Here is a 25,000-nt window from a genome sequence, read left to right as displayed (position 1 = left end):
TGTATCCAACGTGCCACTACACAGTAATTGATAAAATAATAAACCCCAAGACATACTGCCTGATTCTCCTTGCAAAGCTAACCCTGCTGTAACAGTTACAAAAAGAAATTGAACCTAATCTCCTATGTCTCTCTGTTGTGTTTCTAGCAGACACCTGAGGTTTGAAAACACCACAGGGTGATCTGAGGTCACACAGTATCTACTGTGGTGTAGAACTTACTGAATCTGAAAACAACGATTAGGACCCACAGGCAACAAGGTGCTTCAGTCTCCATCTGAATTTAACTATATTTGTTCTTATTTGTGTGGTAGCTGTGTTGCAGAGGAATGTGGGGTCATTTAGAAATTACTTTTATCACTGAAAAACATTTGAACAGTGTCTTCTGAAAGAGGAGAAAAGCAATTCATTCCTTTTTAAGGCAGTACAAGTAATTGTGTGCCTTGAGATTTAAGGTCCTTTCATGAGATTTGTTTTTCACTTAGTATCTTTTCTCAAACATTTGTAAGTGTTGAAGAGAACTTCTGAACTCCATTAAGCTTCAAATTTCAGATATTTTCCTCAGAATTGTAAGTGACTACAATGTCACTTACATTTTTTGATGCAAGTCTTCAGTGGTTTTTAATCATGCTATATTGCCATAATAATTTTCTCCAGATGCGCTAACATTATGATCACAATATTCTGTTTCCTTTGTTGCTCCCAAGAAATTGCATTTTGTGCACCGTTATACCTACCCTATTACTTCATTGTTGGTGTTTTTCAGTCGTCCATACTGGGACCAACACTATCTTCACCTGTGACACACAGTGGGATTTGTTGAGTACACCCTCAGCAAGTCTGCCAGTAACACCAAGCTGAGTGGTGGTTAATTTGGTGGAGAGAAGGGATATTATCCAGGGACACCTTGACAGTTTTGAGGAGTGGGCCCACATGAACCTTAGAAGTTCAGTAAAACAAAGCATGAGATCCTGCACCTGGGTCAGAGCAATCCCCAATACAAAACAGACTGGAGGCTAAAGGGTTTGAGAGCAGCCCAGGGGCTATCCCCATAGAGGGACCTGGGGATAGTGGTGGATGAAAAAATGGATGTGAGCTGGAAACGTGCACTTGCCACCCAGGAAGCCAATTGTATCCTAGGCTGCATAAAAAGAAGCATGCTTAGCAGGTTAGAGAAGTGATTTGCCTCCCTACCCTGCTCTGTACTCTGCCCTCATGAGGTCCTACTTGGAGGGGTTCCCAGGACAAGGCAGACATGGACCTGTTAGAAATGGGTCACAAAAATTTGTGGGACAAGAGGAGTGGGACACCTCTCCTATGAAGAAAGGTTGAGAGAGTTGGGGTTGTTCAGCCTGAAGAAGAGAAGGCTCCAGGAGACCTTTCAATACTTAAGGAGGTGTATAAGAAAGATGGGGACTTTCTACCAGGGCCTGTAGTGACAGAAAAAGGAGCAACATTTGTAAACGTGAGAAGGGTAGGTTTACATCAGGTATAAGGAAAAAATATTTTACATGAACATGGTGAGACACTGAAACAGATTGCCCAGAGAAGTTGTGGATGTCCATCCCTGAAAGTTTTCAAAATCAGGATAGGGCTTTCATCAATTCAATGAAGTATATCCCTGCTTATGGCAGGGATGGTGGAGTAGATGATCTTTAAATGTCCTTTCCATTCCAAATCATTCCATGATTCATTGCTATGCTTTTGCTTCCATGCTTAAGAAGTTCTGACTACAGAACTTTTTTCCCAAATACATTCAATTCCTTTAAGGGTTCTGTCAAGGTTGCTTTATTGCACTTCAGTGGTTGGAGTGCAGCCTCTGTATAAACAGAGAGGATAACAAGAAATAGCCATTAAAAATTCACTACATATTAAAATATTAGTTCCTCTGGTATTGTAATTTTTTAGTATTGAGGACTGCATTTTTGCAAGGACAGCTCAAAGATTAATTTGATGACTAATCTGTGGAAGGGTTAATATCGTAAAGGACTAATCATGAATAAAATTTTTCATTTTTTTCAACTATTCTTTCTTACAGATTAACAGTAAATCAAGACTAAAAATCAAGCAATTCAGATGTCCACATAGAAATAAATTTCATAGGCTGCTCTGCCAGAAGCTTAAGGAACCTTTCTAAATTTTAGAAAGCACTGCCATATAAGCATCTCTTTCTGAAGTGTAAATACAAGGAATAACACATTGGCTTGTGAAACCAACATTTCTCTCAACTCTAAGAGGTTTTTTTTTTTCAAAATCAAAGGTTGAAAGGCAAAGTTCAAGCATACTGGTTAGATATGTAAAGGATCCTACATTTATAGTATTTTATATATGTTCTGAGGAAGCAACTATACAAGATATGAAAAGCTTTCTTTTTCTTTTTCATAAGCAAAAGAAGATTTGAAGATTTATGTATATACAGACAGAAATATATTTAAATGTGATTATTTGCAAAATTTTGCACTACTATTTTGTTGCACAATAGGAGCATTGTGCTAAGAACAAATTCCCATTTAAAGTACGGAGTATTTAAACATAAATTCTGAATAAATATTTCTGTATTCCATGACTTCTTATGAACAGATATGCTACTCAAATCCTAAAACATGTCATAGCTTAGTGATTCTGGACTTGTGATCAAAACTTTCTGATCTACTATATAGTTGTAATCTGTATTTTAGGAAAGTTTAGCATCATTTCTTGATGAACCAATCGTGTTCAGAACTAGTCAATACTTTTTTATTAATGACAATGAAGATAGAATGAAGGACATTGTTATTAATTTCACAGATGTCAACAACTTGAGAAAACCCTGGTAGAGGATTAGGAAAAGAGAAACCCTGTTACAAGATGAAAGGTTGTAAAATTGCTGTCTTAGGTTACAGAAAGAGCAACTGGTCAGATGCTAGAGTTATAAATTAGTACAGACAGTGAAGCACTGAACCAGGTTTTCTGGGGAGGTCTAGAGTCCCCATTTTTTTGGGCCTTTCCCAAATCATCCTTGGAGTTAGGCACACATCTGTGAGAACTATGTTAAATCCCTGCTAATTCTTTGGGATAATAAAGAGATGATGGGGACATCTCTTAGCAAGTGTAACTATGACACCATTTCCAAATATACTTATCAAAATGCCTATCTCCTTTGAATAAGTGCTGGCAAAATATACCTCTACCTGAGCTCAGGGTGCCAATGCAAGGTCACAAACAGAAAGCAAGGAGGTGAATGAAGCAGGAGCAAAAAAAAAAAAATATGGCTATGCTAAATTATTTCAAAGAACTTTTTGGTGAAGATATAAACAAACGAACATCCTAATTTCCATGGATTACCTTCTTTACAATTGATGGATCTACAATTATAAAAAAGACTTTTCCTGTAGCCCAGCACTTTCAAAATAGTACTCTCTGTGAGAGATGTTTTTAATATAAAAGAAGGATTCTAATATCTTGCAGATTTGCCTACTCATCTCAATACATTGCTTTTTCTTTGCTCATAGACTGCAGAACATGAAGTTCCTCTTTCTCTGTGTCTGCCTCAAACATTCACTCTTCTGCATGCTTTACAGCTTCACATGAAGATTCTTCTCTCACTCCTTGCAATTAACTGGCAAATTACAACTGCATACTGTATCCTTAAAGAAATCAACATTTCTAACATTTAACTGGAATTATTGCCAGGAGACAGGTAACAGTTGCTGGACACTTACAAAGGCCTTATGAAGACTGTAGGCTTTTGGAGAAGAGCTTTGTGATTTCAGAGGAAAAAGAAAGCTAGCAGGACAGGCAGCTGAGGGATAAATATCTAATGGAAGGAATGTGTAAAGTAACTTTCAAATATTTAGGGATGAAGCCAAATTCTCAAAGCCTGCAATAACTCATCTGATACAAAGTGAACTTGTCTTCTGAATTTTTCAGAAGATAAGTCTGATCCTACCTTGGGAAAATGTGTTTAGTACAACAGTTACGAAAATCCTGCTAAAATCTAGACAACAGCAACAAAACAAGTGTTATGTTCAACTTCTAAACATTAGAACGTGTGCTGTTGCTGACAAGAAAACAACCAGATCGTATAACCAAGTACATGATTTCTTAATTAAATTGAGTTGAGCTGGTGTCAACAAGGAGAAAATATACTTGATACTATATTCTCAATTATGAATAGCACATTTTCTACAGAGGATGCACTTCACATTAACTTTAACATAAGGGGATACTGAATAAAGCAAAACAGCAGTGAGAACTCAGGACAAGGAAATATAAATAATTACAACAATTTTCAGATTTTTTTTTTAGTAAAATAGTACTCATTCTAAGCTTTGAATAAAAGATTCAGTTTTTCTTTGGATAACATATGAAAGCAGACAACGCCTTTTATAACCACCAGCATTGTGTTACTACAGTAATCCTTTTCTTCTGCCAAACAAGAGATTTAACAATTTAAGTCTCTCTGTATATCTTTCATGCAATTCTATAGAAGCAAAAAAAAAAAAAAAAAAAAAAAAAAAAAATTAGTTCATTAGTTCAATTCTCATTTGTATATGTGAAAAAGAAAAAAAAAATGCAGGAAGTTCAGTGATTAATTCTGAAAGCCACCAAGAAAAGTCCAGGATTCAACCCCTCTAGGATTCCCAGTGAACAAACTCCACAGTTCAGATCTGGGTCATCTAAACATTGTTGCCCATATCCACCAAAAATCTTTAATGTTCTGCTAAAATAATTTAAGAAAAGGTGTTGTGGGACATCATGACAGAGAGATTCAGGCAGTCAAATCAATGTGATGACTGGTAGGGAAAATACTTTGCTTTTGGCTTTGTATTGAAGTGGTGGTAGGTGTTGAGAGAGAGAAGGTGCCTAGGTCAATGTGCTTACTGTGAGCTTTGTAGCCAAGAATATGATTTGCAACAAGTCATGTAATTCTTTTAAGCTCTTTTGGTGTCTTTTTATTCCACTCAGGGGTTGCAATAATCAGTCTAAAATCATGAAAGGATAATCTTTTTGCTGGGTTGCAGCTGGAAGTATTTTGTATTGCTATGGAGACTTAGGCACCTAGTAACACTAGGGAGTTTTTTACTTTGGTATTCAATGGCACAAAGGGCAATAAATTACATCATGTCTTGAAGTCCCTCCCTAGCTTATTTTCTATGAGACTTTAATTCTGATACTATTGATTCACTAGCTTTCCAAGTGACTTCATATAGAAGTGTATAAAGACAAAGAATTTTCTAAAACTTAGATGAAGAAAGTTTTCCCAGGGGAATCTTTGGGACTGAAAAATTTCTAACCCATATGTGTCATGGGAACCTACATTGATTTTCTTTAAGTTTATGTTTGTCCATTAAACAAATAAAGATTCTTAAGAGTTAAAAAAATATTAACTAAATAATTAGGTAGCTCTCAAGCAACTTTAACTATTTCCCAAACCAACTGATGTTCCATTTGATCCATTCTTCCTCACAATTCTTAAGCCCACAAACATTACATCTTCAAAACAATTGGCTAGTCTGCAGATATTCCTTCAACTGTACTATCTATTCACTATCACTATTCACAATTACAGTGCTTCAGTAATGAAAAGAAAAAAACGGAATGCTATCTTTGTGTAACGCAATGTCTTTTATAGAACTTCACATTTCCAGTGTAACTTTCCAGTGTAACAGGGGCCCTCAATTCTTTTATGTAGTGGGCATCCTACACTACAAGTGCAATTTTTATTCAGCTACACAAAGTGATCCAGTAAACACTGGGAGAAGATCCACAGCCACAGAATTCTTCAAACTGAGGAAGTTTGAAAATATCTATGTCCGAACCAAAAAGGTGAGCTACTAAGGTCAAATAATTCTGTGGCCAATCTGGTTATTTGTGTATGTTTTTATATTTTCATATGTGAAAAAGGTTTAAAATATTTATTTTTATCTGAAGCATTTTTGCTTTCTGAAGACTTCTTTGCATTAAGTATTTTTCAAATTTGACCTGTTGAAGTATCTTATATACAACTTCTATTGCTGTCTGTTTCCTAATAGAGGTGAACTACTATATCCTTCAGGAAGACCTATCTTGCCAATATAGCTATAGATCTGTAGGATATCCCATGGTAGTTTTGGAAGAAAAGCTTTCTTTTCCATTCCACTATTTCAGATTTAGAAATTTTATATTTATGCTTTGCTAGACAAATGGGGACAAATCCTCAAATCCTAAAATATTTTCATGTTATCTAATTCTTACTCTATCTTTCTACAGTTTTATGCTATTATAAAGAGTTTCTTATTTTTTCTAAGTAGAAGGGAACTGTTTATTGATGTGAGTATGTACAGCCACATAGGGAGATACTAATCCAAATATTGAGAAAAGGAAGAAAGTATTAGACAAGTAATTAAATACAAATTCAGTAATGCTACAACTGTCACAGAATACATTATTATTTCTCCTTGAAGAACACTTTCCCCATGTATTTAACACATATACTGAAATGATGAAGAAGTGGCATTATTTCTAGATAAAATAATGCCTATATGCAAATCTCTGACTTCAAACAAGAAAGACAGGAAGGTCCTATTGTCACATACCCTTCACATGAAGCTGAGGGTGTGCTACCTCATTTCACTAAGGAGAGAGTGAAGCTACAATACCGTGGTGGAAGAAGATCAGAAATATAATTCTAATCCTATAGAAGCACTGCTCTTCAGTGGGGGTGTTTATGGATGTGCTTTATCAACCTGCCAATTTCAAATGACACCCTTACACCCTGGGCCCTCCAAGAACCATTCTGAGAAAAAAATTGGAAGTAACATCCTTTTATTTTCTGAAATGCAACACTGAAGCACTAAATATACCTTTGAAAATTTTCATTTTATCCATCACCAAGGGTTTCAAGTCTACCATGGTGGAGTTGGGAGTTGCATTGACTTGGCAATGGAAAGCAGAGGCAACAAACAGTCCTGGCTGGCAGGCACTGCTACAGATGCTGACAGGAGATAAAAGTTCACAGGAAAAGTTAATTAGGCCACTAAAGTTTGCCTTTAGCTCATCGCTAGAGGAGATGGCATAAGATGGAATTAATGATCAATGGCCACAAAGTGCCTCTGGCACATCAAGCAAAGTAGGAGCAAGAATGAATGAGTTTGTGTAAGTCAACTATTGCTTTTACAAACTCTAAACTAGACTTTCCTATTTATAATATCTGTTGATAAAATTTTAGCAGTCAGTGTAGAAGCAGTTAGTGCTCTTCATGCCCTCCCTTCAATGACACTAGAATAAAAGGGAGGTGAGTCCCTTGGGCCAGGGGTAAAGAAAAATAATAATCACAAACCCCACAATTACTGAGCATATAAAACTGGTCTTGCAAGCACAACTTTTCTTCTTTTAATAAATTAAAAAAGATGTAAACTCCGTTATTGCTGCATCTAAGATCCATCCCTTCTGTGAGCACCTGATATGACTTCACTAGTATCTGTAAAACAAAATCCAAAGCATCTTTCACCTTATGCCGATTGCTAAAATTGCTACGTTGCTTCTGCTCACTCTCTCAGTAGTTCTGTTTTAAAGAAAACACACTCTAGACTCACTGGATAATTCAGGTTAAGGGCTCTAGAATATCTCTAGGTGAACCCACTGCCTAAAGAAGGCACAGCTAGAAGGTCACAGCAGATTGCTTGGAATTTTATCTGGTCAGGTTTGGAAAACCTTAGAGGATATGGACTATACAACTTGCTTGTCAACAGCCCCATCCACTGCCTAACTGTCCTCATGAGGAAAGAGGATATATATCCATATTTCTTTACGTCCAGTCCGAAACATTCATTTTAACTTATGACCTCTCTCTCATTCTACCACCAAAGTGAAGAGCCTTCCTGTTTATCTTCCTGTAGGTACTGAGAGTCAGGTCCCCTCAAAGCCCCCTCTTTCCAGACTGATCTAGTTCAGCTCTCTCTGGCTCTCCCCAGAGGGCAACAGCTTCTTTTTCTGACCATGTGGGTAGACTTTTGCTGAACTCACCCCAGTTTACTGCCGTAATTCTTAAATTTGAGGTGCCAAAACTGGACTCAGATGGGGATTTTCCTTCCTCGGTGCAAGGCATGGCATTTCATAAAGTTCCCTTGGCCGAGTCCTTCAGCCCATACAGGTCCTCCGAATGGTCATCTTACCCTCATGCATATTGACTGTTCCCCTAATTTGATATCTTCTGCAAACATAATGAGAAAGAGATCCATCCTGCAGGACATCAAATAAAATCTAAACCAGGACAGATCCCAGCATATTCTTACATTCCAGGAGAAATCAGAGAATATCCAGGTATTGCAAATGCAAGACCAGAGTGGAAGTCAAGAACAATTAATAACTGGATGTGAAGATCTAGCATGAAAATAGCAGAGAAAAGCTACTCTATATACGAGTGTCTATGTATGTCTAATATGAGAGGGGAATGGGACAGCAGGAAGATACTCATTATTACCTGAAAATCTGAACTAAGAGAAAACATAGTGGTATTTTAAAGAGAGGAATATGCCACAAACTATATAGGGTGTCTGGAAAGTACTAAGAGGGATGTTTAATGAAGAAAAATGAAAAAGAAAAAAAAAAAAAGAAAAAAAAAAGGTGATTTTATCTATAACTTTTGGGGTTTAGGGGAATATAGATAGCAGAAAATATTAAGATATTACACTTATATTAGCAGGAAAAATAAAACCCAAGCCTTTTTAAAAAACACTTATAAACTTATTGGTTAACAGGGCATATCCAATTAGTCCTGACAAAACTGAGAAAATATTTCTTACTTGTATTTGCATAGCTAAAACTGTTCTGGATTTCAACATTAATGATTTTGCTAATGTTATAAACTAGTAAGAGTGTAAAAAGTTTCAAAGAGCTAATAAAAAGATTTCATATCTCAGAGAGCTCCTTGTCTTATTTAGAAAAAATTAAAAAAAAAAAAGGGAAAACGAATATTAAAATATTTTGAAACTGAGAAATGGGACTGTAAGAAGTTACAAGAAATATCAGACAGACATTAGGAATGATTCAGAGTGACTGAAAGCAGAATTAGAAATGAGGGAAAGCCAAAGACATAAAGACAAAGAGTTTCATCGGATGAACTCTAGATCTCATTTAAGTCAATGGCAAAATTCCTCTTGACGTCATTAGGGCCATGATTTCACTTCTGAAGTTTATTCACAGAAGATGTAAGTAAAATATGTAATACATCTCACAGAACACTTGGGGAGAAGGGGGAATAAATGTGAAACACATATTTTTCTACCAGATGAATGAGGTGGAATAGCAAATGTAAGACCAGTTATTTTACTTGCTCTATGAGCCTTTTAAGAATAATGCTGCAGTAAACAAGGAGAGCAGATGGGCATATTTAAATCCGTAAATTACTGTGAGAAACTTCCAAAAATCCATCTCATACTAAAAGTAGGCACAAAGATTTGTCAGTAATAAAAGTAATTCGATGAAGAACAAAAGATTGTATCACAACATAGAGGTAGGTTAACAGCAAATCTCCAAGATCCTACATTTGATTTCTATTTTGAATAGAATTACGAATAGCGCTGAAGATATAAACAGAGATAACAACATGATATATATATAGATTGGGTATATGTGAAATTAAATGTGAAAAAACCCAAAGCTGACAATTCATGGCAAAATCAATTTACTGCTGACAAATAAAAGAAAGAAAATAAACTATCAATATACATCCATCTACTATAACCACTTGGGAAATATATTATGAATCTTTCAATGGTGCTTCTCCTTGAGGAGTCAAAACCCAGTATGTTACACTAACTAGGAGAGAATAATGACAATGACAATTATATTAAAAAGGTTTATGTATTTGTAAGTAGGCCCTCACTTCAACTTCTATAATCAATGTACCTGACTACCCTTTAGCTATTACTCACTCATCCCAAAAACCATATAGAAGAATCCAGGAAAGATCAACAGAAGCGACCTATGGCATGGGAACATACCTATGGGAGGAAACTTTGAATCAATTTAATTTAGCTGCCTCTGAAGTCAACATAAGAGTAGAGGCTTGGAGATATGCATAGTAGTGAGATACTAAAAATATGGAAACATGGAAGAAAGGACACATTCACCTTTGCCTTAAACTTAAGGGTTTAATATTTATTTAATATGGCAGATTTATAATAATTTTATCCTTATAGTTATCACACTACTAATTTATTATAAAAATAAAAAGGCATAATGCAACTGCAAAAGATAAGTTTCTAAAATCCTTAGTATATTACACAGTTAATTAGCTCTGATTTTCAAAATTATTATATATTTAAATCCTATTAAAAATATTAAGTATTCAGTAATTCCAAGATGCCATCTATCATTAATCTAAAGGAAAAAATGTTTTAACACATATTGACCTTCACACTGCAGAAGCCAGCTAGCCATTAATTCATGGACACTAGGAGCAAGCCTCTCGTTTTTCCTTTCTATAGCATATGCACATATATCAAAATACATTTGATCCTGAAGAGGCTGGAGTTGGTGCTTGGTGCTTCCTGCAGTATCAGGTTGGGCCAGCCTAAGCACATATAATTATCAACTAGTTCTCTTCAAATTAGGGACAGTTACAACATAGAGCTTCTTTTTGAAGGAAAGTTTGAAAATGGCCATTGGTGGCATACCAAAACTAAAAGGAAAATATGCAAAACAAGTTTCTGAAGAATTTCAAATTTATAGGAAGGAGTCTGAGTGGAAAAAAATGTTGAAAATAATTTTAAAAAATCCCCAACAATCAAACATGTTCTTCTCTTCCTTTTAGCTTATTACAAAGAAATGAGCATTGTATAGAAAAATTTCTAGAGTATAAATTGACTGATTTAATTTGACAATGTTATTTTCCTTTAACAAAATAAAATATTTCATTGATTAAAAATGGACAGTGAAAACATACAGAGGATTTTTTTATATTATGAAACTTATAATTAAATTGAGCAGGTCTTGGTGTTTTGTCTATTGTTTGGAGTTCTCTTTTTATTATTTTTAGACAAGGCAAGAAAAGGCAAAGACTATAAATACGGATACCCCATTTGCACTAATATATTAAATTTTGAACATAGATAAAGACATTTTTCTGAAAAACTGGCATATTAAGAATACACTTTCTTTAAATATCAAATGAGGCTTAAAGCTCACCTACAATTAGCCCTTCCTTACAGGATCAAATTTTTTAAGAATCATGTTCTGACTAAGAAGATGACATTAACATAATATTTTCTGATTCTAGAAACTCTTACTAGAATTCCCATCCTTGACATTTGCTTGCTCCCTTTAGTGTCTAAATAAATGTATTTTCTCTGTGATAGAACCACAAGTAGAAACTTGACTAGAAATTAGCTTAGGGCACAGGCCTCTGAAGTCTTTCAACCCGTCAACTGCATCTAGTTCAAACGTCTAAAGTTAACATGCTAAACAAAGGAAAGTATTAGGGAGAAAGAGTACAGAAGTTTTTAAGGCAAAATTTCAAAGCAAAATGACAAAGTACTAGAGATTTCAGTGTGAATATTTTTGGGGTTATTGAAGAACTATAAAAAATAGTAAGCCCAGAAACAACAAAGTTCAAGACAAGAGGCTGTGGATCTGGCATGCTCTGTAGTGACTAATGGTTGGGAAGCTTTAAAAATTGTACCAGTTACACAGAAACTTAGCAGCAGCAATTAAGTACCTCAGTGTTATTTGTGGGTTAGAACTGATAAATATTCTCTGTGCAAAATCTGGAAAGCTATTCAATGATCCTGGAAAAGCTGAGGGAGACATTAGACTGTGCTATATGTAGGATTTGTACGGTTTAATATAAATACATGCTATATAAAATTGTTTTTCTATTTCTGTTGAAAACTTTTACATCAATAAAACTCTTGGGAAATAGAGCTGATCAGATAAATGGTATGGAACAACTCCCTCAAGGGAGCTGACAACTCCTCCAAGTTAAGCGTCATTTGCAAACTCACTTAGTATACCTTCCAGTCCTGCATCCAAGTCATTCATGAGGATGTTGAAGAGCACAGGGCCAAGGATGGAGCCCGGTGGAACCCCACTAGTGACAGGTCACCAGTCTGATGTCACCCCATTCACTGTAACCCTTTGTGCCTGACTCATGAGCCAGTTGCTCACCCATCACATAAAATGTTTATCCAGCTGAGTGCTGGACATTTTGTCCAGAAGAATCCTGTGAGAGACAGTACTAAAAACTTCACTGAAGACCAAAAAGATCACATCTACTGGCCTTCCTAGATCAAATAGGTGGGTTATCTTGTCATAGAAGGAAATCAGGTTTGACAACCTGACTTTCCAACTCATGAAGCTGTGCTGGCTGTGACCAATGACTGTGTTGTCCTCCTCTTTTTTTTCTCAATACTTCCCAGAATAAGGTCTTCCATGATTTTGCCAGACACTGAATTGAGACCAACAGGCCTGTAGTTTCCAGGGTCACCCTCCTTGCCTTTCTTGGAAACTGGGACAACATTCACCAGTTTCCAGTCAGCTGGGACCTCTCTGGATTCCCAAGATCGCTGGCCTAGCTTAGTCTACTAGAACAAGCCTAGAGAAAGGCCAGCTCTTCAGCTGTGGTTTTTTTTTTTTTTTTTTTGCTGATGGTAGTATTTAATAAGTAGAACCAGATGCCACACACAACACAGACAATTGGGTCAAACTGGCCTGTTAAGGACTTTCTGCACTACCCTTGCTGACATTTCTCATATTAGCTGAATTTTATGCTCACTATGTATTTCTCTATGAGGCCAACTTTCAATTTGATCTCAAAAATAAGAGTACTTAAAAGAATTTTGCAATGATAGCTGTTACAAATTAGAAAATAAATGGATATGGACAATTCAACTATATTTGTAAAACATGGCATACATGAAAAAGCCCCAAATTTTTCAAGATTTATGATACAGATAAAAGGAAACAGGGTTAGAAGGAACTTCAAGAGATCATAAAGTCTCTTAATTTACTTTCCCTACCCCAAAGTAGGATCATTTATGGTTAAATCACTTTTGACCACTTTAATTTATTCTTAGAAGCTTCCAGTATCAGTGGTTCCAAAGACTTTCTGTGCTGGTACATATATCAGCACTTTATTATCCTAAATTAAAAAAGGTGGGGATTTTTTTCTGATGTCTATCCTAACTGTTCTTGCCAAAATACCAATCAATTATTTCTTGTCCCATTCCTAATGGACAAGTTCTTTCCCATCTCTGCACCATGTTCTAAAGGCTGTCATAATTTCCTTTCCTCTCTTCTCAAAAAAACACGTGTATTTTTAGTCTTTCCTCTGTCTTCAGAAAAGACCAATCAGAAGAACTGTGTGGAAGACAGAGCTTACAACATTCCTGTTAAGTATGCTTTCAACAACAACATACCTTTGTCAGCACATATTTGTCACCAGCTTCTAGTATTAAGGAAGACTGTGCATCCAGTCATTCTGACTTTTTCCAGAACATTTCACCAAACTGTTAACATCTGAAAATTCATATTCAGATGAATAGGAACATCATAGGAACATAGGAATATCATGCCTCTCATTTTTATACTACTGCAGATTTGCCATTTAGATGTGAAGAGCAACATGTCAGCTGAATATGCTATATATGTATCCTTTCTGCAAGAAAACACAAATATAGTCTTCCTGCAGACTGAGCTGATTAGGAAATATCTGAGATATCACAAAGCCTAGATTAACATATCCTGCCTCCTACCCACATACTTTGGCCTGTACTTAACGCAGACTTCAGTTTCACAGGGCAGTGTATTCCTGCTGAATGAAATATATACAGTCCAATACAATTGTCATTAATACATCTATAGATATATCCAGCTACAAAATAAAAAAATATATGGTTTAAACTGTACTTCCAGTAGCTCCAGATAGATAAAAATGCATTATTATTTCTTTCATAATGCTATGAATTAAAGGGCATGATAGTTACAGAAAACTACTTGATGGCTGCTCATCTCATGGCATGTCACTGTCACCAGGCATGGTTTGCCTTTGCACTTTATGTTCCTATAGCCCAGTCAATGGCAACTAGCTTTGTGTCAAACCTTTCTCTAATGAAGTGATGCTGTTCTACAGGGCGACAGATGTGTAATTAATATACACCTTCTATTCAAACTGCATTTGGAAGTCCTTCTCAAAACCCAATTACTACCTACCTCAAAACTCAATTACTACCTAGAGACTGTAAGAGTTTGGGGCAGGGATTTGACAAACCTTTTTGTTTTGCCTTTGTACAGCACTTCCCACAACAGGGCCCCCAATCTATCCATAATAGTGTATATTAAAATAAACCATAACAGTTTAGCTCAATATAGCTGAAATAAGCTTTTTCCCCACAGGAACAGAGACAAAGAAGAAACACATTATATACAAGTACATCTGGAATTCTTAAAAAAACCTGTTAATACCTACCCACCATAACTAACTGAGTCTTTTTATGGAATGGCTTGTAGACATATGAGGAAAATGGACAGTCTGCTCTATCAGAAACAGTCTGTTTGGTCTACAAAATAAAGATTCAAAGCTCACAGTGTGCTCTCTTGAATACATTTGCGAAACATGAGGAAGAATAAAAAAGAGTCTGTAAACTAAAACACATATCAGTGAAACTAAATTGGAATATATTTAGTCTGGAAATTGGAATATGGCTTATAATCATCAAAGGAATGAAGTTTCACAATGTCTTTCAAATTTGAGATGGACTATGATGGTTTTAGGAGAGGAATTGTAATAAATGGTTGCCCATAACATGACTTTTATCTCCTGTGTTCTTAGAGTAAGAGGAGATAAAAGCTCAGAGGTCATTTTTTTCAGCTACGATGTCTGATAATGCCAAATTTGCAAGGAATGAAGGGAAGGAGGAAAAACATGAAGAGAAATAAAAATCAATTTTGGGGGAAGTCCCAGACTACTACTATCATAGCACAATACTGCATCAAATAAGCATATCCCCTTATCCATCTCAATCAGAAGCTTATTAAGGTCTTCAAAAAGCATCAGCGGAACAGTCACAATCATACGAAGATTCTACAACATCATTAAATCCTTAGCAATGGATACAGTGGAACAATGAACTTGGTAAAATCTTGGTATAGGAGGGAGACTACTGGATATATTTAGCCAAATTTAAGAGAAAACCCCCAGAATACTTACAGTTTTAACCCTAACAGAAATTACATCAGGGTTGTACCACACATATGCATTTCCAGCACTGACCTAAATCAAAGGCTTTTGTTAGATGCAACTGCACTTCACCAGAAGATTGGGAACTTTGCTTTTGCATATGGACTTTACCAGGTATAATCATGTCCTTAGCCATCTTGAGATTTAGTAACTTTACCGTGAACTACACATGGGGTTTCACATGAGATGAAGTCTTTCTATAAAGCCCTAAAAAAACCCAACCCTGAATTGGAATTTTTAGTCTTTTAAAATGTGTAAAGTCCCTAGTTTTCTATTAATTCTGAAGATTAAACAATAGTCAAATAATACTTTCTCAGCACAATGTCTTACATTTTTCAAGGAATGCTTGGATTTATGGATCAGAATTTAAACTACTGGTGTAAGTGTTATCAATTGGATATAATGGCATGTTTTTATTTGACATTTTATGTGATAAGTAAGTGTGAAGACACGTTTTGGACACATTTATTTAGGAAATAGTATTTAGAGATTCCACTTTCAAAAATTTTGGCTTATAATATTACAGTTACTTAAAAAACAAATGCAATCATCAGTAGTGGATAAAATTTGTTACTGTCTGTGCAGTTTTAGAAATACACTTTAACAGCAGTGTCATCTGAGTTTTTGCATTGTGCAAAGACAAAACTCTCTTATGAACTAATTTTAAGAGTTACATAACCACATTGCAGAGAAATTTAATTGTGCAATGTCAAACAAATTTTTGACATCTGCAACAACACTTAGGATGCTGCCTTTTCCTATACAGACCTTTTATGTGAAAAGCAGAAGCATCTTGTCCATAGACTGAGAATTTATGATACCAGTACCACAAAGTTTTCAACAAGACAGCTTCCAAAAAGATTCTGTGAAATCCCACAGGAGCCTTCCAACTTCTACAAGTCATGCTATGGGGATCTGACTCTTTTCAGCTGAAGGCACTGTATATCTCTGGAGTGATCTTTTGGTTAAGAGCATTGGGAATGTACTCTAGAAGTGCAACAACAGGGGCTGGAATAATATAAAAAAGAAATAGCAACTTCTGATCAAAAGTAAAACGTAACATTTAAGAATCTAGAGATGAAATGATAAAGAACTGGACCATCAGGGCTGGAAAATAAGTAAATTGATGAACAGAAGCAAACACAGAGGACAAATGGACTCAAAAGTAATGTAAAATAAAATTTAAAAAAGGAGAATATAAATATTTAGGAAAGCATTCAAGTGAAAAGTTGTTTCAATGGGAATGGTGAAAAATATTATTAAACAAAACTTCATTGCTTATTTTTCCATTAGTGTCCACAGATAAATGGCTCTGTACAAAAGCCAAAATTATTTCACTGCATATTCTCACAACAGAACTTCTTTCAGTGGGAATATGCTCAGACAAAAGCTACAACCTTTAAGGTCCCATTTCCTAGCTGTTCCTTTTTTAATATAAAAATAAAAGTCAATTGTTGTCACAAAGTCTCTTTGCCCATTATCATCCTTATGTTAGATTTATGAATAAAAATGTGTGAAATTAAATTATACAGGCATTAAAGTATCATGTGATTAGGTGAAACGTTTTTGATGAACAAGGGTACCCAGAAATACTGCAATTGCTACCGCATTCATCTGCTCAATTACATGCTTCTCACCTATTTAATAATGCTTGTTACATCCCTGTTAATTGATGTGTTTCGCGAGTTTATTTTCTTATACACTATGTCAAGTCTTATACAATGAACAAGAGACTTGGATCATAGCAGTCCTCTAGAACAGAACAAGCCTCCAAGGTAAATGCAAAGAGATCATGAAATGGGACAATGAAACGATAACAAAAAAAAAAAAAAAAAAAAAAAAAAGGAAAGACAGGGGATTGGAACATTATAACATTATGAAGTTAAAGAAACAAGGGAATGAAAGGGATTAAAACTGGAATGATAGGTAACCTACTGTAAGTGGTGTGAAAGCTTAACAGTGGGGGACTGGAATAATCAGATATGGGAACGACCTGACAATGGAATGCTTTCAAACTGAAGCACCTCAAAAGTAAATGATCTTAGAGCAGAATAATCATATTTGCCTCTGGGAATAAAATTTAAAGATAAAAAAGTTTGAAAAAAAATAACAAGTTTGATGATTATGCAGATAGAACTGCAGAGAGAAATGATCCAGTCAGGGCAAGAGTGAGAAAAGGTAAAGAAGTAGGGTTGGGAACGACAGGAGAATAAAAAGAAAAGGTGACTGAAACCATAGATGCTTGGAACTCACTTTTTCCACACAAAATCGAAGACGAAGGACTACACTGCATAAGATTTTTTTTTCCTTTTTTTTTTTCCCCAACTGACTATTACTCTTGCTCATTTGGACAAAAGTTATCCTTTCTCATAACAACCTACCATAACATTTTCTAGAAACAGCTTTAAAGATCATGGAATATATGTGTGCCTTGACATTTGGCTTCAAACAATTCCTGTCTTAGGGAGTACAGCACTACAAAACTGAACATAAAGACTCATAGGAGATGATGTACGAACTCACTTTTTGAGAAGCAACTCTAAAACCTTATTTCTTGTTTTCACTTTTCTAAAAAAGCTATCAACAAATAAAATTCTAAAAATCAGGTTGGCATTAACTCCAGGATTCTGGATCTCCTGTTAGGAACTAGATTATATACGTAAGTCAGTTGAGAATGAGTTTAGCTGCATTGTCAGTCTACACTCTCACAGAGTGAGCAGGGAGACAACCATGATGACAAGCCCCTTCCTAAAAATCTCACCAGAGGGATATCTGTTTACCCTATCACCTTTTCTCACTCCTTCCATTCCTTATTTAATGAGCTGCAGTGAGTTTTAATAGAATCACCCCATTGTTTCCTATGGTAAGACTACATTTTCTCAGTCTGCCATTTTCCTTGTTTTCTCATGACCAATTTCTTTCAGTTTCCTCCACTGCTATGAGGAATTTTGCAGATTAAAATTGTATCTTTCCCCCCACCCAGGATTATACAATGAAGTAAAGTGGCATTTTGCATGATGCATTTGCCATGACCATGGGGGCCAAGTGATGTGCTAAATATTCGGGTGATAAAACACCCGGATCTGTACCAGCTGCAATAATCACTGAAATGTAATCAGTCTAGTACAAATGCAGAGACAAACACCAGAAAAATAGTTGAACTTGATTTCCATCCCTTATTTGCCATCCCCAAGAGTGAGAACTCTTGAATGTATAATAGAGACAGGAAAAGTAATAGCACAAAGCTGATTTCATTATGATCCTGATGTTCATTTAAAAATCTAAATTTATTACTTCTGAAAGAACTGACCTTTAAATCCCACCAAAGCTCTTCAGCAGTATGCTGTCCATTACATACAGGTTAAAAAGAAGTTGTGTTTTCAGCAATGCATGAACTGTCATTATTGTACCTAAGCATCACTTCATGTCTCATCCAATACTGTTGTTCCTACAGGAATACTAAAACCTTTTTTCCAATGTTTCCCACAACCCAGCTTTAACTGCACTTGTTTGGATTTGTTTTCTTTAGTTTAGAATTCTGCATTTATACTCCAAAGGTGTGTACTGTGGAACTTATTGTTACATCCATGTACAATTGTTATGCAAGACTAGCAGCACCTAGTTTTACATAAATAATGAATCTTTGCGCATAAAATATCTTCAGTTCTGTTTGTTGCTTTGAAACCTGTTGCTTAGCAGCTTTAACTCACAATAAGTTCAGAGAAGTAGTCCATGTTGAAATAATGAAAGAAGAAACAGTCTTAATCATTGACTTAAAATACAATTGCCTGATATTGATTGTTGACAACTGATCTTAGAAGAAATTTAAATTTTGAATAGAACATATATGCCTACAATAAGCAACACATTTTATCAGTGAAGATTTATGTCAAGGAAGCACTCAGCGCCTACACACCAGGAATCAGATTTGAAGGCCAGTCAAAGACAGAATTTGGATTTAATACTGCTGAAATACAGAAAGAAAACCTAGGACTTAAGATTTCACTACTCTTATGCTGCATCCTGGACTATGGAATTGCCACCTTCCATCAGATAGAGAAAGGAAACTGGGAGGGACACATAATATAATTTCAGATACTTTATTTAACAATTAATATAAATTACCCCAGCTACCAGGCCATGGTTATACTGATTACCTACAACTTACTGCGGTATTTTTAAGCATTCAAAAAGCATAAAAAATGGAGCAGATTATATTTCATTACCTGAGGCCAATATTTTGGCGGTGCCCTAAATACACTGGCTGGGACTCACTGCACTTAACAAGCATTGAAATGTGATACAGTTACTTGAAGTTATGGACCTCCTATCTTTCTCTAGTCAATGAACAGAGACTATTTTCTAAGTAAGTTGATTTGCTTGCCTATGTTAAGATACCTGGTCACAGATGGGTAAATTAATGACTCTAACTACTCTTATTACTGTGCCTCTTCAAAACCAGATGTGAAGTACTCAGTTCGTATCCAAGAACTGAAACAATTTCCCTGTTTTCTGACACTCAGTAGCTCAGGCACTACAGTAACAGAAATCAACATCTCTGATAATGTTCCAATGCTCAACCACAGATACACTGACTTCTGCACATACACACAAAATATGCTAAAAACATTAATATGATCATCCCATAATAAGAGAGTTTTGCTATCATTTGGTTTTATCATATCTGATAAAATGACAGTCAGTACAATTTTAACAACCAAATGCCCAACTAAGATGCTTGACTTTGTGACTGGGGCTCTTTTTGCATTTTCTGCTGAAATACCAAACAAATGCCTCTCTCTGGAAGCTTGTCTAGAATCCAAACTCTGCATCTTCCCAGTTGAATGCCTCGATCTCTAAATTGTGCACAACCTCTTGCCTCTTTCCCTAACCTTGCTCCGTTGTTCCTGCACGTGTGCACCTACAAGATGGCAGGCAGCATTGCTCAGCATATACCTGCTGTTGTGGCTACTGAATTTTCCTGGGAATCAGGAGATGGATGGTTAATCTATTTGGAGATTATTAGAGCCTCCAAATTTATAGGTGAGTGCAGTAATTATCACACCTCAAGAACCCTTCTCTAGGGGAGAAACACCCACACTTCCTAGGTGAACATTCTCAGGAGACTAAAAGTAAGTAGGTGCTTGTGCTGGAAAAATACTTTTTTTTAAACTAGTTTATTACCTATTTTTCAGTTTAAAAAAAGGAGATTATATTATCTGTGTGGGCAATGCAAAATTTAAATTGTGTCTTCATTGTTTGCCATATTCCTCACTTGTTTTACTTCTGTTTTACTTTACCTATACCGTTTTCTCATTTTCTTAGGTAATGCTCTTTAACAAAAATGAGGGTCCCTGACCAATGCAGCCATGGAGGCAAGGAAGAGGTCTCTTATCTTCCTTGATCCTCTGCCTCTCATGCAAGCCTCTCTCTACCCTGGCCTTTCCTTGCAGATTGCATTCATTCCCTTTTTTCCCCGACAGAAAAAAAAACAAAAACAAAAACAAAAACAAAAACAAAAACAACAACAACAACAACAAAAAAAACCAAAAAAAAAAAAGGAAAAAATATCACAAGTGAGCTTGCATCTTATGTCTGATGGCTCTTGGTCTCACAGAAGCCCAAAATTCTTGCACTCAGTTTGCTGCAAGGGATGAATGTGCATAGATCCTTTCTCCAGCGGTGTCTCAGGGCATTTACATTCTGTTGCTTCAGTCTATCAAGAACTGAGCAACATGTCCTCGCAAGTTTCAAAGGAGTCAACATAGCAAATCCCAAAAATGCCTATTTTGACAAATGACGTATCATAAAAATGAGAGAGGAAGGCTGAATCTTGAGTTAGGGTGTAACTTAAAGTATTTGCCTTTGTTATAGGCAAGAATTACTTCAATGTGCACTATTTTAGCTATAAACACAGCCATATCTACATAATCATATGCACAGATATCACAGTTTATCCAGCAGAATGGCAGACAGAACACAGGATATGTAAACAGATCTGCCTAACGCTTACAAAACAACTTTAATAGCAAGTGTCATTCTTTTCTGTAAAGTAGCTGTTTTTAACACACATGATCTAACTCTTGTTTGCTCTTTAAAGTTTTATTGTCTTGGCATTTTATACAGGAAGAGAGCATTAGCATACTCAGGAGAACTGCTAAAAGTAAAAGGCCTCAAGCTACCCACTGCATGGTTGATAGCATAAAGCATGGGATATAAAAACTTTTGTCTGATTGCTCACTTTACTTGTTTTAGAGTAGTGTTACTCTCAAGAGCATATATTCATGTTCTTTCTACTTCAAGTTTTATTACTTCTTTTGTATTATTTAATACATCTAAAGACACTTCCAAAAGACAAATTTTTCCATTTTGAAAAAGTAATGGTTCGGAACCTGATAAAATACATGAATGTTCACAGTGTATTATTTTCAAAGGCAAGTAGAATAAATGTGCAATAAAACAATTAAATACATGTCAATAAACATTTCTATGTGATCACCAATGTATTAACATGCCAAACAAAAGAAGAAAAAAATCAATAAAATATTTTTCCTAAAAAAAGGTCAGATCAAAATGGATTCTTAACATATCAGAGCATAAGTAAAAAAGGGACTCTGGTCTCAATTACTTTTACTGTTAAATATCCCACTCTAGCAATTAAAATGAACATTTAAAATGTGAAAGAGAAAATGAAATTAAAAAAGGCAAATAAGATCAGCTTTTTAAAACATAAAAAAAAAAGATACCATAATTTTAGATACACTTAAAATAATCTTACAGTAAACTTAAAACAAAGTCTGCTTACATATCACACTGCTAATTATTATATAAATAATCTGGGAAACAATACCTCCAAGATACATGTTTTACTATTTAGTAAACAAGAAACTGCCATGTTTGACACCACTGATTAAGGCCAGGCATTTCTAAAGCTTCAGACACATTTTTGAAATCCACAATACATCAATTTTTAATACTTCCACTCTCTCAGCTCCATTAAAAAGATGGTAGGGGAAAGAATTTAGAGTAATTAATGATATAGTTAGCTGCTAAATATTAATAGGAATCGTAGTCTTGCATAAAATATAACATATAAACCTTGCCAATACAGACGCACCAGTAATTAAACTTGAATACGTAATTACACTGATTTATATGACAGGCAAAAAGTTACACTTTACTGGCTTCTATGTAAACTGTGGGCAACAGTTAAACTTTGCATTTTATGGTTTATATAAACAGGCAATATCTCTACTACAGTTCATAAATGGTTCAGAGAGTCATAGTTAAAATTACAACTAATTCCAGTGTGAACATTTTGACTATACCTTACAAACAAGGCTCTGAAAATGACCACAGAGATTAGCCTCCCATTATGTTCAGAGCTTGCAAGCAAATTGATGAGGTTTAAAAAAAAAAGAAAAAAGCAAAAAAAAAAAAGCTTACAGGAATCACTACAAAGTAAATGAAGACTCATCTATTTAAATGTTTTAATATAAATGTTTAGTTTTAAATATATAGCTCCAGATGTTTCACTTGCCACCTTTCAAAGCTCTTTTGAGTTATATTGTGTCTTAGACTAAGGCATTTTTTCTTGAAAGAAACTTACATGTGAGGCTGAGGAGAGCAGCCTGGACTGCTATTTCCATTACTGTCAATGTGATCCAGCGAACCATTGAGATCTTCATGGACTGCCTGCAGTAAGCCACTGGATGCGTTATTTATCAGTCCTGGGTTACTTAGCAATGGTAAACTGCTCTCTGCCAGTGCAGCCTACCAAAATGAAAAGTAAAACCAAAATTATTAGTCCATACATATACATAGCACTCTTACACGCATGAACATTTAGAAATACATACACATAGAACAGCTCATTTTGAGTAATTGTTGAAGTGGTCAGAAGAATTTTGTGCATTTCCAATTTTTTTCACATTCAGTATATAACAGCATTTCTACTTCTGGTTTACTCTTTCTTTTGCTTAGGTTTCATTATTTTCCATTATTAATTATGTTCTGATATTCATGGCACTTTCTAGTTTTACATCATTTTTTGACTTTGAATTACACTTAACCCCTTTGCCCTTCCACACAATGTATGTCTCCTTCATAACGCAGGCAGCTGCTGTACTTTAAAAAAATGACCAGAACTTAAATCAAAATAAAAAAGTCCTGACATTTGCCTCTTCTGCATAAAAATTATATATTATAATTAAACTTTAAAGTTTTTGCCATGAGCACCATGTTCCCCAACACTATGATGTGAAATCATTTATGACAGCTTGGATAAATATTAATGCATATCCACATGCATTTGCAAAAGCTTCTATCAATCTAACATTTGCAGCAAAACTGAATGTTCCAGATTTTGCCACAGGGTGTCCTTCTTGCTTCTTCACATCAAAAGTAGCACGAATAAGAACTACTACTTGCCGTGCTAGGTAATACAACTTACTTGGATGATAAACCCAGTTATTTAGAATGACCATCAGGTCCACATAAACATACCTGGTAATTCTATAGCAATGTATAAGCAGAAATAAAATACAACACACATAAGAAGATAATCAGTGTGTACAAAAATGAATTATTTACTTTTTTTACCTGCAAGCTTGCATTAAGAGCTGCTCCATAGCCTAAGCTGGTGGGTATGTTTTTCACTAACGTTGGGCTTCTGAAAATAAACGATTTTTCAAAGTTTAAAAACAAGCAGATATCTTGTCTGGTTCATTGGGTTAATGGATTGGTTTGTCAGCTCAGAAGACTAGAGTTTAGGAAGGAAAAATGAGATGAAGTTGGGAGGGAAGGAGCTCAGCCTGTTAGAACATTGATTTATTTGCATCAGAAAAGCAAAACTGTTGTTATAAGGCCCATGTGGAAATTTGCTACAAGAGCATAAAGGTTCTTATCTCACTGAAAGAATTTAACAGAAATAGCTTTAAAATTTGTATAACATCTGTCTCTACTACATTTGCTACATCTCTCTTCCTGTATTTGGTTTTAGTTTTCTGAACTATCACGAGTACACTGTTACTACATTACATATAACTACACAAAGGTGTTGAATAAAAAAGATCTTACTCTTCCCTCATGAGAAAAAACGAGGCTGCAATGATGTATAAATAACTGTATGTGAACAATACAGTGGATCAATTAATTTCCAGCAAATCAAACATACCATATATGATATCAAATAGCATATAGATTAAATGCTATATGCTAGATAACCATATAATTATATTTTCAATAAAATTAGTGCAGAGTATGACTCCAGAGGTCATGTGGGTCATTGTCTACAAACAGATGCATTACAGAAATAGAATACCTTCCTGCAAAGAAAAACCTCTGGCTCTTGTCTCTGCACCTTTGGTTTTATCTGAATGGCTTTATCAAAACTAATTATATACTCTCAAGGAATAAAAAGCATCCACAGAACCAGTCATACTGACATGGGATTAATTTGAAAGTAGGGCAGTAAGCATGCCAAAGGTCCTCCTGTGAAGGCTTCTCATGAATACTACCCTCATCAAGAAGATATTTTTGAGGTCAGTACTGTAGTGTATGATACCTATATTCCAAACTGACCTTGAACGACTCCCACTTCTGTCAAAGGTTTACAGTAAAAACAAGTGCATATGAAACTCTTAACACATGGGCAACATATGTACACAGGGCTATTTTTAATATATAGTAGGAGAACTTATGGTAGATGGAATTAAAAAGACAAACATATGGTGAAATAGATAGGAAAAAACAAAACCATTATCGCTTTCCTTGCAGCAAACTACGTGGGGAAGTCAGACAGG

The 25,000-nt window shown here is 35.4% G+C and overlaps 1 protein-coding gene across 1 annotated transcript in view; it reads right to left on the bottom strand.

The window, feature by feature from the left end:
* FOXP2 (forkhead box P2) overlaps window positions 1-25,000 on the bottom strand; it is a 403,901-nt gene that overhangs the window by 5,521 nt on the left and 373,380 nt on the right. Inside the window, exons 21-22 of the mRNA XM_053977653.1 lie at window positions 23,799-23,868; window positions 22,807-22,970 (exon numbers count right to left, since the gene is read on the bottom strand). Coding sequence (XP_053833628.1) covers window positions 22,807-22,970; window positions 23,799-23,868 — 234 coding nt within the window. The remainder of the gene's footprint in view (window positions 1-22,806; window positions 22,971-23,798; window positions 23,869-25,000) is intronic.

Source organism: Vidua macroura, chromosome 5 (assembly GCF_024509145.1).
Source record: "Vidua macroura isolate BioBank_ID:100142 chromosome 5, ASM2450914v1, whole genome shotgun sequence".
NCBI classification, from domain to species: domain Eukaryota; kingdom Metazoa; phylum Chordata; class Aves; order Passeriformes; family Viduidae; genus Vidua; species Vidua macroura.
Note: the sequence above shows the minus strand (reverse complement) of the source record. Positions and strands in the feature narration are given on the sequence as shown.